The 15,200-nt window shown below is 32.1% G+C and overlaps 1 protein-coding gene across 2 annotated transcripts in view; it reads right to left on the bottom strand.

Moving 5' to 3' along the window:
* LOC114332067 (PAN2-PAN3 deadenylation complex catalytic subunit PAN2) overlaps positions 1–15,200 on the bottom strand; it is a 186,631-nt gene that overhangs the window by 27,591 nt on the left and 143,840 nt on the right. For both annotated transcript variants that reach the window (XM_050650441.1, XM_050650442.1), the window contains one exon: positions 5,478–5,701. In XM_050650441.1, the coding sequence (XP_050506398.1) occupies positions 5,478–5,701 (224 nt within the window). The remainder of the gene's footprint in view (positions 1–5,477; positions 5,702–15,200) is intronic.

The raw sequence follows: 15,200 nt of genomic DNA, 5'->3' as shown, positions 1-15,200 counted from the left end.
CTTTTATAAATTTAATTTGATTGCGTAGTTTAAAAAATATTTTATTTGTTTATAAGCAAAAAATGTATGTTTATTTTAAAAAAATCCTGACGCCGATTTTAATTTAGCAAATTGCAAATGAAACGTACGGTGTTCTTCTATACTTATGTAAAAAAATTCAACTTGCTATCTGCTTTATTTTCACCCGCAAAATTTAGAAAAATTGCGTTTTTTGCGAAAGCTGGATTGCAAAATTATTTTGCAAAATCTATTGAACCGATCTTGATGAAATTTACAGTATTCTTTTATTATATCATAAAGTTTAAAAAAAGTAAAATGCGAATACTTGTTTTTTATAGTTTTTTCGCAATTATTGCTACTTTGCAAAAAGGGTGACAATGTTTAAAAATTTTAACCAATCCTACCTTGTAGGAAATTGAATTACGCGACTTTTATGTCAGTGCAACTTTTCTCGGAAATGGATAATTTTAAAGTTATAATCAAAAAACGAAGAAAAAATCGAATTTTTTCTTCATTTTTTGACATTTTGATGATTTAAACAATGTTTCGGAGCTTTTTGAGTGGGAGGATAACTCAATTATTATTATATGAGTTATTTACAAGCAATTTCTGCAAAAAAATATGAGTCACCTCGCAACATCCAAATGTACTCATACTCAACATATACCCTGGAATAAGATTAACAAAGCCCCTCAGAATGGAGTTGATAGAGATTTTAGAGACGCACCTCACAGCCTAGTCTAAGTAAAATCATTTTTGTAAATTTTCCCGATTTTAACATTGGATGCGTTTCAATAAATTCGACCAGCTTTTTTTGTTCGGTCGACACTGAACCACCATATCCATGCCCTTCTTTACGCTTTTCAGCTAATTGACAAGAAACGAATTGTTTTAGATAACAAAATCACCATAATATAGGTTAATAAGTAAAACTGTCAGTTATTATTATTTTTTTTACTTGAGTTTTGGTTTTTCGAATTTGCAGTGTTGCCGGTGCAAATTCTTCTCGTATACGTATAAAAAATTCAAAGGTTTTTCAAAAATACGAAGGATACTATTTTCAAAAATTCTGATATCCTTTCGAGAAGAGATTACGAAAAATAATTATAGCTACGGTGGTAAATAGATAAGCACAATGCATTTATTTCTATAAAAGTTACGTCATACGTCGCATACAGCGTTTGTCGGCAACTACACGTAGTATAATATATACAGTACTACTCAAAAGTTCCCTCCACCCTCGTATCTTTTGAACGGTTATACTTATAATATAGCCCGATCAAGGAACACAAAATTTTACGAAAACCTCCAAAAAAATAAAGTAAGGATGAAAATTTGGGAATAGGTAGTTGAAATTGTCTATTATTATATAAGAAAAAGTTTACAATTCTACGCCCCCTCCATTTTACAAAAATTGGAAAATACGGGGTGAACAAAATTTTCTCGGGGGTAAAAAAATACGTTCAAAATAAGTCCGGAATTGGATATAATGACTAATTCTAAGCAACTTTTGTTCTATAGAGTTTTTTTTTACAAAGTCAATACTTTTCGAGTTATTTGCTAGTGAATATGTTCATTTAAAAAAAAAACATGTTTTTGGACGGTTTTTTGGAGATAACTCAAAAAGTAAGTATTTTAGCGAAAAAAATATTGTATAAATATATTGTAAAATTATAGCTTATAAAAAATTGAAAAAAATGGTGTATCCGTGAGGTCTGCAGACACAGTAGAAGCAGAGTTGCAGCTAATGAAAAGTAGGTTCTTCTTCGTCAAATTCCAAATCGGATATTTCAATGTGCAATAACCAAAAAACGGAGCACTTTTCTGGGAAAATTCATTACAACTTTTTTAAAGTGTTTAAAAAAAGGTTTATTTTTGTTTAAAAAAAAACTTCTAATATTAAAAGTAAGTGATTTACGCTCAAAATATTGTTGGTACCTTTTATTTTTTGGTAAAAACATGGCGAAAATCACAAGTTACTTTATTTATGTATTATTTATATTATCTATAAGTTTCATTGGTTTAAAGTGATCAGTTTTGAAAAAAAAAATGGGGTTTAAAATAAAACATTTTCTTTTACTTTGAAAAAAATCGGAATTGTTTATGGAATTAACTTAAAAATTATTAGTAATACCAAAAATCTCAAAAAGTAATAAAATGTACCTTTTGCTTTTCTGAATATTTTTGATTTTTTGTTTACTTGTTAGACAAAAATTGGTTATGCTAGGGCTGTTCCAAATTTGCGTTAAACTCGTGGTTACTTGCTCAAGCCATTTTAACAACATCTTTTTCAAAAAGAAGCACTTTGAACCGATGAAACTTACAGATCATATAAATAATACATAAACAAAGTAACTTGTGAAGTGGTAATGATAAATTTTATTTGTGATGCTAATTAGGGGGCGATTTTCGATTTTTTTACCAAAAAGTAAAAGGGACCAACAATATTTTGAGCCTAACTCACTTACTTTTAATGTTACAAGTTTTTTTAAAAAAACAAAAATAAACCTTTTTTTAAACACTTTAAAAAGGTTAAAAACGAATTTTCCCCGAAAAGTAGGGGAAAAGTATTTGGGTTATTTCACATTGAAATATTCGATTTGGAATTTGATGAAGAAGAACCTACTTTTCATTAGCTGCAACTCTGCTTCTACTGGGTCTACAGACCTCATGTATACATCATTCTTTATGAGCTATATTTTTGCTAAGAATATTTTTTTTTTGCTAAAATACTTACTTTTTGAGTTATCTCCGAAAAACCGTTCAAAAACATGTTTTATTTTGTTAAACAGGAACATATTCACTCGCAAATAACTCGAAAAGTATTAACTTAGTGAAAAAACTCTTTTACAAATACCAAAATCTTTTACAAATTACAAATACAAAAAACTCAAAAACTTTTTTACAAATACCTCTTAGTACTGAAAGTAGGAAATATACCGCTTTTGTCGTCAATGGTAAAGGATTGTTTCAATTTGTAACAATGCCTTTTGGGTTAGTATCTGCTCCCCAAACTATGTGTCGTCTCATGGATATAGTAATAGGTCCTCAGTTTGAGCCCTACGTGTTTTATTATCTTGCTGATATCTTGGTAGTCACCCCGGATATTTCTACTCATATAGAGATTTTGAATAAATTATTTGTCCGGTTAAAAGAGGCTAATTTAACGGTTAATCTTGATAAATGTCAATTTTGTCAACCAAATAGCAAAACTTGTTTAGAATTAGTCATTTTATCCAATTCCGGTCTTATTTTGAATGTATTTTTTTTTTACCTTCAAGAAGGAAGCAATCCCCTCCATTTTTGTAAAATGGAGGGGATGTAGAATTTTAAACTTTTTCTTATATAATAATAGACAAATTCAACTACCTATTCCCAAATTTTCATCCTTCCTTTATTTTTTTTTTGGGGTCAGATTGTTCTTTGGTCGGGCTAATAGTGAAATTTGTAGGGAGGAAATAAACGGACATAGGATTTTCAAATAGCCATAACAGGTGACGTAATAGTGACAGATGACGTTACAGAGCCACTTTGACCGATAATTTTAAATGGGACCTTATGCCAAGTGATATTTCGTTTGAAGGTATTAAAAATACGTATGCAATCATACTAATTTTGATTGGGTTTGCGTTGATTTTGATGAATAAATTAAATAAATATAAAATTGTAGTTTCGCATTTAATTAATAAAGATTCGCATAAACGTCCGCATATGGTTATTTGTCAAATAAGTTGACGTTTTTCAATACTCTAGTTGTTTTACGTCAACGTTAACTTTTTTGACAAATAACCATATTCGGGCGTTTGAATCTTTATTAATTAAATGCGAAACTACAATTTTATATTTATTTAATTTATTCATTAATACATATCAACTTAAACCCAAACAAAATTAGCATAATTGAATAGGTATTCTCAATACCTTTCAAACGAGGTATCACTTGCCATAAGGTCTCATTTAAAATTATTCGTCAAAGTGGCTGTGTAACGTCATCTGTCACCTGTTTTAGACTGTCACCTGTGCGACTATTTGGGAAGACTACGTCCGTTGATTTCCTCCTTCCAAATTTCACTATTAAAAGTATAATTGTTCAAAAGATACGAGGGAGGGGACTTTTGCCTAGCACTGTATACTACTTGGCACTATGCCACATAATGAGAGGGGAAAAGTACTCCCTGCTAAGGCTCATAATCCAAGAAAAAATCTCGGGAAAAAGGAATGTGGGACGTAGGAGGATTTCCTGGTTGCGAGATTTAAGGGAGTGGTACGGCTGCAGTTCAATACAATTGTTCGAGCTGCAGCCAACAAAGTTAAGATTGCTGTGATGGTAGCCAACCTTCGATAGGAGACGGTACTGCAAGAAGAAGAAGAAGTATACTACTTCCCGTATATAACACAATACATATTACATATATGTATTGATTATTATTTAGTTAGTTGATAAAAATATATTTTTAAAAACTGACCTGCCATATAAATTATTTCACTTATTTGTCTCGACATTTGTGTTTTGTAATATTGTTTATCTACTCTATGTCATATTATGTATAAGTTTTTAGTTTGTGAAAACTCTCATTGTAGATAGCAGTGCGTGAAGTAACAATGTATTTTACATGGGACTTACTTTTTCGCACTGTTTTTGACACACTTTCATATAATAAAATATCCTTAACTTTCGCTTTGTCATGGTGATGACATAATGAGCAATAAATTACGACAAAAGTTTTGACAGTTTTGTGGTTTGAAAGAAGTTAGAATTTTTAAATGTCAAAGATTGTAGAATAGAAATAAATTCCAGTGACGAAGAGTTACAGTTTTTTATTTGTTCATCATAGATAAAATATTGTATGAAACTGTGCGTGAAGTACTTTTTGCGAACTTACGCGATGTATAGCACTCGCTCAGTTATCGCTCGTGCTCTATACATCGCGTGCGTTCGCAAAAAGCATACTTCACGAACTGTTTCATAAATACCTATTTTATAATACTTATCGCTGGCATCATAATATAATGGACCTGTTACTTTTCACCAATTCTATAACAATTCGTCTTTTTCCTTTTTATGAATTAATTGGCTCATTGCGACAAGTTAAAACTTGTAGCAGACGTACGTTACAATGCTGGAAGATAACTAGACATTTGAATTCGCGTACATCAGTTACATGCTGTGCTCGGCATATAATAGAAACCACATCCATTATGTATTGCATAGAGCATACAGACGCGACGTATGGAGGAACGCTGTACGCGTCGTTCAGCGTTTGAGACCACTATTTTATGCAATGCGCTTCAATTACTTTTTAATATATTTTAAACAAAATGTTATATTAATCCGAAGAATTAACTTTTATGCACAGCTACGGTGATAGACTGTTCAATCCGATTTTGAAAATGTTATTTTCACTTTTATATAGCGTGCTTCCAGAGTTTTTGTACAAATAAATTTCAATTTCAGAAAAGCCAGAATAAGCACTTACCCCCGAATGCAGGTTATTCGGGCTACAGACATTTGAGAAGGCTTGATAGTTGACATCTTTCCATCGCTTCTTAATTCAGCTTCCTCCTGGTTTAGTGTCACGAATTCCGCATCCATTGCAACCAAATCTCCTGGTTTTAAAGTTTCGTTGTCGTGCAAAGGTGTAAAAGAGTTTAGTCTCGGATTTCCAGAACCTGCAACAGATGTATCTTCGGAGAGTACTTCCTAAAAAATAAAACATATACAAATATAGATGATTTTAATATTGGATAATAAATTCGAATAGGTTGCACATAAAACGAAAATATAATGAATTCATGTATAAATACTATACTGTCAATCAGTAAATTTTTGAAATTCCGTAAAATTCAAAGTTCTCAGCCGATTTTAAACAGTCTTTTAATATTAACTAATAAAATATGTTTTGTGCCAATATTAGAAAAAAAAAATATGTGCTTAAGAGCAAACAGTAGCGATCAACAGGTAGCAACAAACGCGTTCCAAGATTGCGGCTCTAATTTTGAATATTTTGTCGAGGTATTTGGCACACATATTCGTAATATAATAAAGAATGGCGGTACAGAGCCCAATTTCAGAAATATGTTAGTATGTGGAAATTACTCTATAACTAAACAAGATATTAAAAAAGGAGCCTGTACCGCCATTAAGAAAGACAAAAAAATACACTTTCTTCAAATAAACTTTTTTATCCCGTGCCTAGATTTTGTGTCACATTGGAACTACTAAAAATCGATTTTTTTATAACAAGAAATCGAACGTCACTGACTTGGCAACATTTCGCGCCTATGTGTATAAAAATTATTATTTTTGATAGTATAAACGTCACTGTCAGTGTCGAATTACCGACGCACTGTTGCCTCACTTTTGAAAGTTGGCAGAACTTTCGCAATCTTCGACAGCGTTTGTTGCTACCTGTTGATCGCTACTGTGTGCTCTTAATAAAGCGACTAAAGACTAACAAAGCGCCGCAGACGGAATAATTGCAGAACTAATAAAGAATGATGGACATGCAAAATGACAAAAGATTCTGCGAAAGTTATAGTCATGGCGTTTTTATATGTCGTCTCTAAGATATTATCAGGAATTACACACCGTCAACTGAAGCCATTTTCGGAGGAAATAATAGGTGAATACCAATGTGGTTTTATACCAAAAGATCAGCTATAGACCAAATACACTATGTTAAGACCAATGACGTATAATAAGTAGATTCCGCAACTCTGTAAAAGGTGGGAGCAACATGATTACCTCACTGAGGTAATTTTGTTCATTATTCTGATACGAAGTTGATACAAACTTGACACGATCAAAGATCGTTTTGTTTGTATATGCGTCATTGGCCGTGTTTGTTTTGTGTTTTATTTATTTATTTATTTATTTATTTATATATATTTACGAGCAAAGCTCATTACAATAAAACATTACAGAAGATATGAAGAACTAACAAAATATTACAAATATACGTAAAATACAATAAGATACAATAAACACTACGACAATAAAGCAAGTCAAAAAGTAAAAATAACAGGTAAAGATATATAATCACAAGTTTAAAATATTCAAGAACATAAAACTAGAGGGTGCAATCCTTTAGCGTTTTTAAAAATCGCGAACTATCCGCAAAGAAATCCACACAATTGGAGCAAGCATTTGCCTGTCTAGAAACCCTCGAGATGAAAGAATTTGCAGTGAAGTTAGTTCTGCTGATGGGAGTATGAAACGTAGATCTTGAACGTGTGATTCTGGAGGGAATATGTAAACCTACTTCCTCAAGGAGCTCAGGGCAGTCGTGAATTGAATTTATAATATTATACAACATGTACATGTCCTTCTTTTTCCGTCTGCTTGATAAGGTGTCAGTGTTAAGTTCTAGTTCAAGATCCATATAATTCCAGTCTCTACGGTTTGTTTTGAATGCGACGAACCTAAGGAATAGGTGCTGGATCCTTTCAATCTTACAGTTGTATGTCTCATAGGCGGGTGACCAGACGCAAGATGCATATTCCACGATTGGCCTCACCATTGCACAGTACAACAGTTTAAACGATCTCAACTGCTTAAAGTCTTGGGAGCATCTTTTAATAAAACCTAACAGTTGAAGCGATTTTGAGATGATATTGCTTATATGAATATTGAAAGATAGTCCAGAGTCAAGTGTAACTCCAAGATCTTTTATGGATGTGACTGTTGTGATATTTGTATCACCTATTTTGTAAGTGAAAGAGATAGGACTTTTCGAACGCATGAATGAAATGTGAAAACATTTGCAGGAGTTGAGAACCATGTCATTGTTGCTGCACCATTCATTCAACCGATTCAAATCGGACTGAAGCCTTAAACAGTCGAGTGGATTCCTAATGTGGCAGTAAAACTTAACATCGTCAGCAAATAAAAGAAATTTCGCATATTGGAAACAGTCTTTTATATCGTTAATAAAAACATTAAACAACAAAGGTCCAAGATGAGATCCCTGCGGTACGCCCGAAGGGACAACTATTTCGTAGGAAAAATAGCTGTAGAGCTTGACGATTTGTTTTCTGTCCAGAAGATATTCTCTAAGCCATAGCAGAAGTGAACCATGTATCCCTAATCGCTGCAATTTTTCTAATAGAATATTGTGATTAACTCTGTCGAAAGCCTTAGAGAAGTCGGTGTACAGGGCGTCCACCTGTAGTCCTTCGTCCAAGGCGTTCAGTAAGAAGTTAGTATATGTCAGCAAATTGAGTTCAGTTGACTTATGGCGCCTGAAACCACACTGCTGTTCCAATAGAACACCGTTCAAGGAGGGTGTAAGGAAATCGCAGACAAGTGATTCGAATAGTTTAGGAATAGAGTTTAGGATATTAATAGGTCTATAGTTGGACACAAGACTTTTGTCACCTGTTTTGTGTAAGAGCAATAGGAAACTGGTCTTCCAAACATTTGGAAAGCTTCCACTAGCTAAAGACTTGTTAAAGATGAGAAATAATGGCCGAGCTAAATTAAATGCACAGTACTTGAGCAAGCTTGATGGGATGCCATCAGGTCCCGGGCCTTTAGAAGGATTGAGGTTACACAATTTAGAGTAAATGTCAGAGATGGATAGTTTACATGATGATAGGTTTAAGGGTGAAGAAGTGATGTCTTCGGGGAAATCAACAACAACAGAGGAATAAACTGATGAAAAGAAATCAGCAAATAAATTCGCAATATCTTTGCCAGATGAACTAGTTTTACCGTTGTGAGATAACTCAGAAGGAATTCCATTTGATTTTCTTTTGTTATTGATAAAAGACCAAAACTTATTCAGACCGCCGGGAAGAGAGTTTTCAGTAGACAATGTAAAGTTTAAATAGTCACGCTTGGCAAGTATCTGGGACTGAGATCGGAGCTCTGAGAACTGTTTGTAAAGGTAACTGGTTTTTGGCAGCTTGGACTCTTTAAGTCTCCTGTGTGCTGTCTTCTTTCTAATAATATACGATTTTAGTTCCGAAGAGTACCAGATAGGAAATTTTCTAGAAGAGAATTTTTTAACAGGAACATAGATGTCAATAGCTGAGTACAGAATATCATATAAAATGTTAACCATTTCATCGACTGAACATCCAATCATTAAAGTATCCCAGTTGACACAATCGAGATAGCCTTTAATTAGAGAAAAGTTTGCTGATTTAAAGTCATGATAGTAACCCTCCGGTAAAAGTCCCTCATTATATCTGGTAGTTATGGGTAGTTCAAACACCAGTGGGGGATGATATTGGTCAGGAGGGATTAAAATGTCTGTAGGTTCAACAACGGCGATATCTTTATTATTTGTCATTGTTTCCGAAAAAATCAAATTTTATTTTAAATTTTTGGGAGTTATTTACTTAATATATTAGTAAAATCCGTAACAAAACAAAAGTGAAAGATGTTTCTACCCAAGTAGCAAAGCTTAAATGGAAGTTCGCCGGACACACCCTACGGCAGAAGGATGAAAGCTGGAATAAGATAATTATACATTGGAGACCGTGGAACCACAAACGAAAAAGGGGAAGGCCACAGATGCGATGGTCGGATAACCTGAAGAAACACACTGGGTCAAATTGGATGCAAATTGCCCAAGATAGAAAGGCATGGAAGAAGGAAGAGGAGGCCTATATCCAAGTCCCTCTTAATGGTCTCATTTGTGGTCGCAGAAGTTAACTCTTTTCAAGTAAGTTATTCTTGAAATGTATATTATTAGGTTATATCAATGTAAACATATTATTAGTAAACACCAGTAGATTGATAGATCTTGCGGACACCCGATTATGCATATGGTATAGACGAGTTCTCTGTACAGGTGTTTAATGTCAGTGGTTAAGACATATACGCCATCGAATAGAAACCAACAGATTTTTGTACCGTTAGTTATAGTCCTGTCGACAGCGCGGGTACAACGGCCTCCTTTATTCAGATGGACTTACCCAAGTTCTTTTTATGTATTTTGACCCGTAGAACACGAATTTTTTTGGTAACAGTTGATCCGGATGTCGATAAGATTGTTATAAACAAAGAACTTGAGGAATTACATAACAGCAATTTTTCGCAAAACAAAACAATTTTTTGTATTTTTTGGGTCATTCTAATCAAAAATGAGTCTTACAAATTTTTTCGTAGGATGCATAGTTTTCGAGATAAACGCGGTTAAACTTTCGAAAAATCGAAAAATTGCAATTTTTGAACCCGAATAACTTTTGATTAAAAAATAAAATAACAATTCTGCTTACCGCATTTGAAATATCAAGTCAAATTATACCGGTTTTGATTATTTGCATTGCTAAAAATTAATTTTTTTATTATCAAACAAAGCTATAAACAAATAGTGTTTCCCATGCCCAATGCATGCGTTTTAATGAATGCTACGTAGAAATAGCCTGTTTGTGGGCGCGCCTACTCGTTCGATTTTAAATGAGAAATGCATTGGAAACATCACTCAAGCACTATGTGTTTATGGCTTTGTTTAACAATAAAAAAATTAATTTTTAGCAATGCACATAATCAAAACCTGTAGAATTTGACTTGAATTTTCAAATCCGGTAAGCAGAATTGATATTTTATTTTTTAATCAAAAGTTATTCGGGTTCACAAATTGCAATTTTTCGATTTTTTGAAAGTTTAACCGCGTTTATCTCGAAAACTATGCATCCTACGAAAAAACTTGTAAGCACATTTTTTGCTTAGAATGACCCAAAAAATACAAAAAAATGTTTTGGTTTGCTAAAAATCACTGTTATGTAATTCCTCAAGTTCTTTGTTTATAACAATCTTATCGACATCCGGATCAACTGTTACCCAAAAAATTCGTGTTTTACGGGTCAAAATACATAAAAAAACTTGGGTAAGTCCATCTGAATAAAGAAGGCCGTTGTACCCCCCCTGACGATAGAACTATAAAGCCGGTCCGATAAATTACAGGTTTACCAGATATACAATTAAACTTTACTGTTTTATAAATCGCATTTGATTAGTTTTAGGAACATTTAATATGAACATTTGTGTATTGTATTAACGTTTACAAAAGGTGATTTGTTGGCAACTTCCGTCCTATTTTCTAATTATGCAAATTATAAAAAAATATGTCCACCGGAAGTCCCATTTACTTATTCTAATAGCAATTCCCTACACTATAATAAAACTACAATTTTGCGATCAATTGGTCGCTGGTCCTTCGAGCTTTTATACTTTTTTTATCTACCAAATGTAGATTTTTTTTTATCTGCCAAAAAGGCGAGAATATTTATTTTTGCAAACATTTCTTTTAAAACATTGAACCAGCTATCTCATCCTTTCCTAATACATTTGTTTTGGTCCTTCGAGCCGAATGTCTAACCTGTCAAAATGGCAATTTTTATAATATTAATTCTCCTATCTACTAATGTTCACTTAAAAGGTATTATCACATCAACTTCTATACCTATACTTTTCTCAAGAGGCTTCTTTTAGTGCGTCACAGTTTTTCGATTTCTTTCTAAAGCATTAAGTTAAAAAAATAAATTATGAAAAATTATTTAAAAAATACACAAATAATAATTATTTATTAGTAGAATTATTTATTAGAGATTACTATTAATATTAGTATTAGGATAAGATACAAAAAAATGACTAATAAAATAAAAAAATAGTAAAATTGGCGAATGGATTTAGTGTCTGCAGTCATATAAACCCAAATAAACAACAATAACGCAATAAGTTGGAAGTGACAGAAAAAAAGGTACGTCCGTGATTATACTCATTTATAACATTTATTCTATTTGTTGATAGATGGCGCTACAAGAAAAGAAAATGATTTACGTATTATCTATATGACTATAATTTGTACAATTTATACGACTATACAAATCAAAGGACATACCTTTTTATAAATGCAATAAACATGATTCATTTGTTTTTATAAAAGAAAATAAAAGGGTTATAGTGCTATACCTTTTTCATATTTGGCTGATTACTATTCTGACAACTGTCAGATTTAACTAAAATGCCTCTACATTCTTAAAATCATATATGACGTTAAAATTAATGCCACACTGAAAGACTGAGAAGAACTTTAGATTTTAGTCGTATAGATATGGAATAGGCAAATCATTTTTTGCCGATTATAGCGCCATCTATAAATAACTAGAATAAATGTTATAAATGTGTATAATCACAGACGTACCTTTTTTTTCTGTTAATTGTGACGCACTGAAAAAAAGTCTCTGAGAAGCACCATACCTGCTTATTCCACTGATCACCATTGGAGTGCATCTGAACATTATTTTTTGAAAAACTTGTGGAACAGTGACAGTGATTTTACCAAGGACAAAACAATTATTAACACTTTTAAAACTAACTTTGTGAGCAGTGTTCGGTTTCCAGACATTTTTTTGAGAACCGGCAACCCTTCGAATCTACAAGAATCCAAAGTCATCGATATCGAGCCTTTACCGACCAGCTGTGGTATCATAACGATTAATTAGTCCAGCTGTATCGACATTCAGTGACATAATAGAGAGATTTTGCACCTCTTAAAATAACCGCTGATTTTGGCTCCGCTATGGTTAACTTTATTAAGCATAACGATTACGGCAACGTTAAAAAGCAGAGTTTTTGCAGACTGTCAAGTAAGTTTTTCGTGTCATCGTTATCGTTATTTAAACAAAACCTCACTTCACAACGTTATTGCAATTTTAAGCATATACTTGAACAGTTTTTGATATTTTAATTTATAGGTAATCAAAATTGGAATCTATGTAAATGTAATTTTACTGATTTTTTTACATTCTGGCAACAAAGCAATTTAACCATTACTATAACGATAACGATAAGCACTACTTTAAACCTCCGTAAATTACGGAATCCCTTATGTTTAATAACGATAACGGATCATATATTCGCTAATGCGCAGATGTAGTATAACGATAACCATAACGGAATTGCAAAGTAAGAGGTGCAAAATCTCTCTATTTAGAGAGATAACATTCAAATATTTCTTTTAAAACATCGAACCAGCTACGTCATCCTTTCCCCTACAATACTAATAAAATGTTACGAACGGAAACATTTTGTGTCACAATACTTTAGAATGTTCAAAAGCAAATTTAGGGGAGTCAATATAGATTTTGACTTCGGAAAAAATCAAACAAGATAGAACTTTTTGTAATTTGATTAAGAAATGTTCAATAAACAACATATCAAAAAGTTCTACTCCAGAAGTGGGTGCTTCATTTTTGAAGTTATGCTTCTTTACCGGCGATAGAGGGTAAATTTTTATATGGGAAAACCTAGCGACCGGGCGCATGCGCATTATAACTTTGTTCTGATTGGATCTTCAAATGACATGTCAAAAATTATTCAATATGGTGGCTGTGGCACAGCTGTAGTTAGATTATTTATGGTTGTTGCGTTTTAAAATTTGTGTGAAAAGAAACAACAAACAAAAGTTAGTTAATAGTTATACTGCCTTTTTAAATAGTTTTCATATACCTATATTTTTGGACTTTTGGACTATTCTGGACAAGGAAAACTCATTCTAATTTGGTAAGTACCTAGTTTCTATTATAATCATATTGTAATTATACATTTGGATTAGGTTGAAATACATACATTTATTTTCTCAAGAATGCGGATTTTAGAGAGAAATCCCAAATTAGGTTCGATTTTTATTTTTAAATTATGATTTTTTGGCGTAGATTTATTTATCTAGTAGGTATGTAATGCTTTGATTTACATACTTAATTTGATTACCAACAAAAGTTCTACCAATCTTCATCTAATATATTGTTTTCTTACTGTTTTGTTATATTTTTATATTTTCTTCCACAAAATTTAAACTACATAATTTTCAAAACAATTGTCAAACAGTAAAACGTTCAGTTACCGTATTTTTCCACATGATAAATAATGTGCGATTGGACGAGTGAGTCTGCGCTTCGATTACGAGTCAAAGCGGCACGAAATTCAAGGGTTCAATTCCCGATGCAAGTTTTATTTTTTTATGCATATTATGATTGTAAGTATATTTGTTATATAATTTTTTTTTCAGCAAATGCGTATTTAAAATTTTTGCCAACAATTATTATCGTCCAGAAATCATTTTTTCTTTGTGGCATTTTTCAATGTGTTTGTGTGCGTTTTATTCTTTTATTTTTTTAAATTTTTGGTATAGTCTTAAAAATCACATAATATGTAGTAGAAGTATAACTTCTTACGTGCGTACAAAGTACACACACATTCTTGTTTATTAAACAAATGAACTGCGAAATTAGTTGCTTTTTTTTTTAATAACTCCGAAAATATAAATCTTGGAAAAAATCTGACTTGACCATTGAAAAATTCAAAAAATGTTACAAAAAAAACCTTAAAGATTTTTCTAAAATTAAATCTATAGCTCCTGTAATTTTTTATTTATAACGCTAAAGTCATCCTTCTCACAAACATTGGCGCACTTTAAACTAGCGTTCGGCGAAGTGCACGGTTGAGTTATTTTAATATAATTCTTTAACTACTGGATCAAACGAAATTTTACAAATTGGACATGAAAGAAGAACAATTAAACTATCTTATGGTTGTAATAAAAAGAAATAAAATGTATGGGCATAAGTACGGTGAGGCGGAAATTGAGACTTACATGAATTTTGTTTAAAAATGATTTAAAAATGTGTAACTAATACAATTTTACCTATAAAACTCTCAAATTTGCACAACTCACCTTTCAAACATGTTACTAAACGATGTTTCATTCAAAAAAAATCTCAAAAATTTAATTCAAATGCTACGACGTCTCAAAAAATGTATTTTTGAAAACTTCGTAGTTTTACAGAATAACTACCAGTTTAAGACGATATTACTAAGTTTGAACAGATTTATTACAATTTCATAGGTGTTTTTTAAAGCTTAGGATGTAATCTTTAAAATGCACTAAATTATTTTACTTAGAAATGAAATTAACATTTTCTTTTTGAGAAAATTAAGAAAGATAAAAAAATTTAATACAAAAACCGAAAATTACCTGCTAAAAAAATGTTTATGGTACATTCCATGTCAAATCACTCAGGCAAAAAATTTTGGATCTCCGATTTGTCTGAATCAGTACCGGCGCTAGGGTATAAGGCGCCCGCCTGCAAAACTAGCATAGGCGCCCTTTAGTCTCTTTTAAACTAATATTTTGTATCGCACCAGCAAAAAAAAAAGCTCATTTTGGCGCCCCCCAATCAGGAGCGCC

This window comes from Diabrotica virgifera, chromosome 5, assembly GCF_917563875.1.
Source record: "Diabrotica virgifera virgifera chromosome 5, PGI_DIABVI_V3a".
Lineage (NCBI taxonomy): Eukaryota > Metazoa > Arthropoda > Insecta > Coleoptera > Chrysomelidae > Diabrotica > Diabrotica virgifera.
This window is presented reverse-complemented; position numbering and strand designations above follow the sequence as displayed.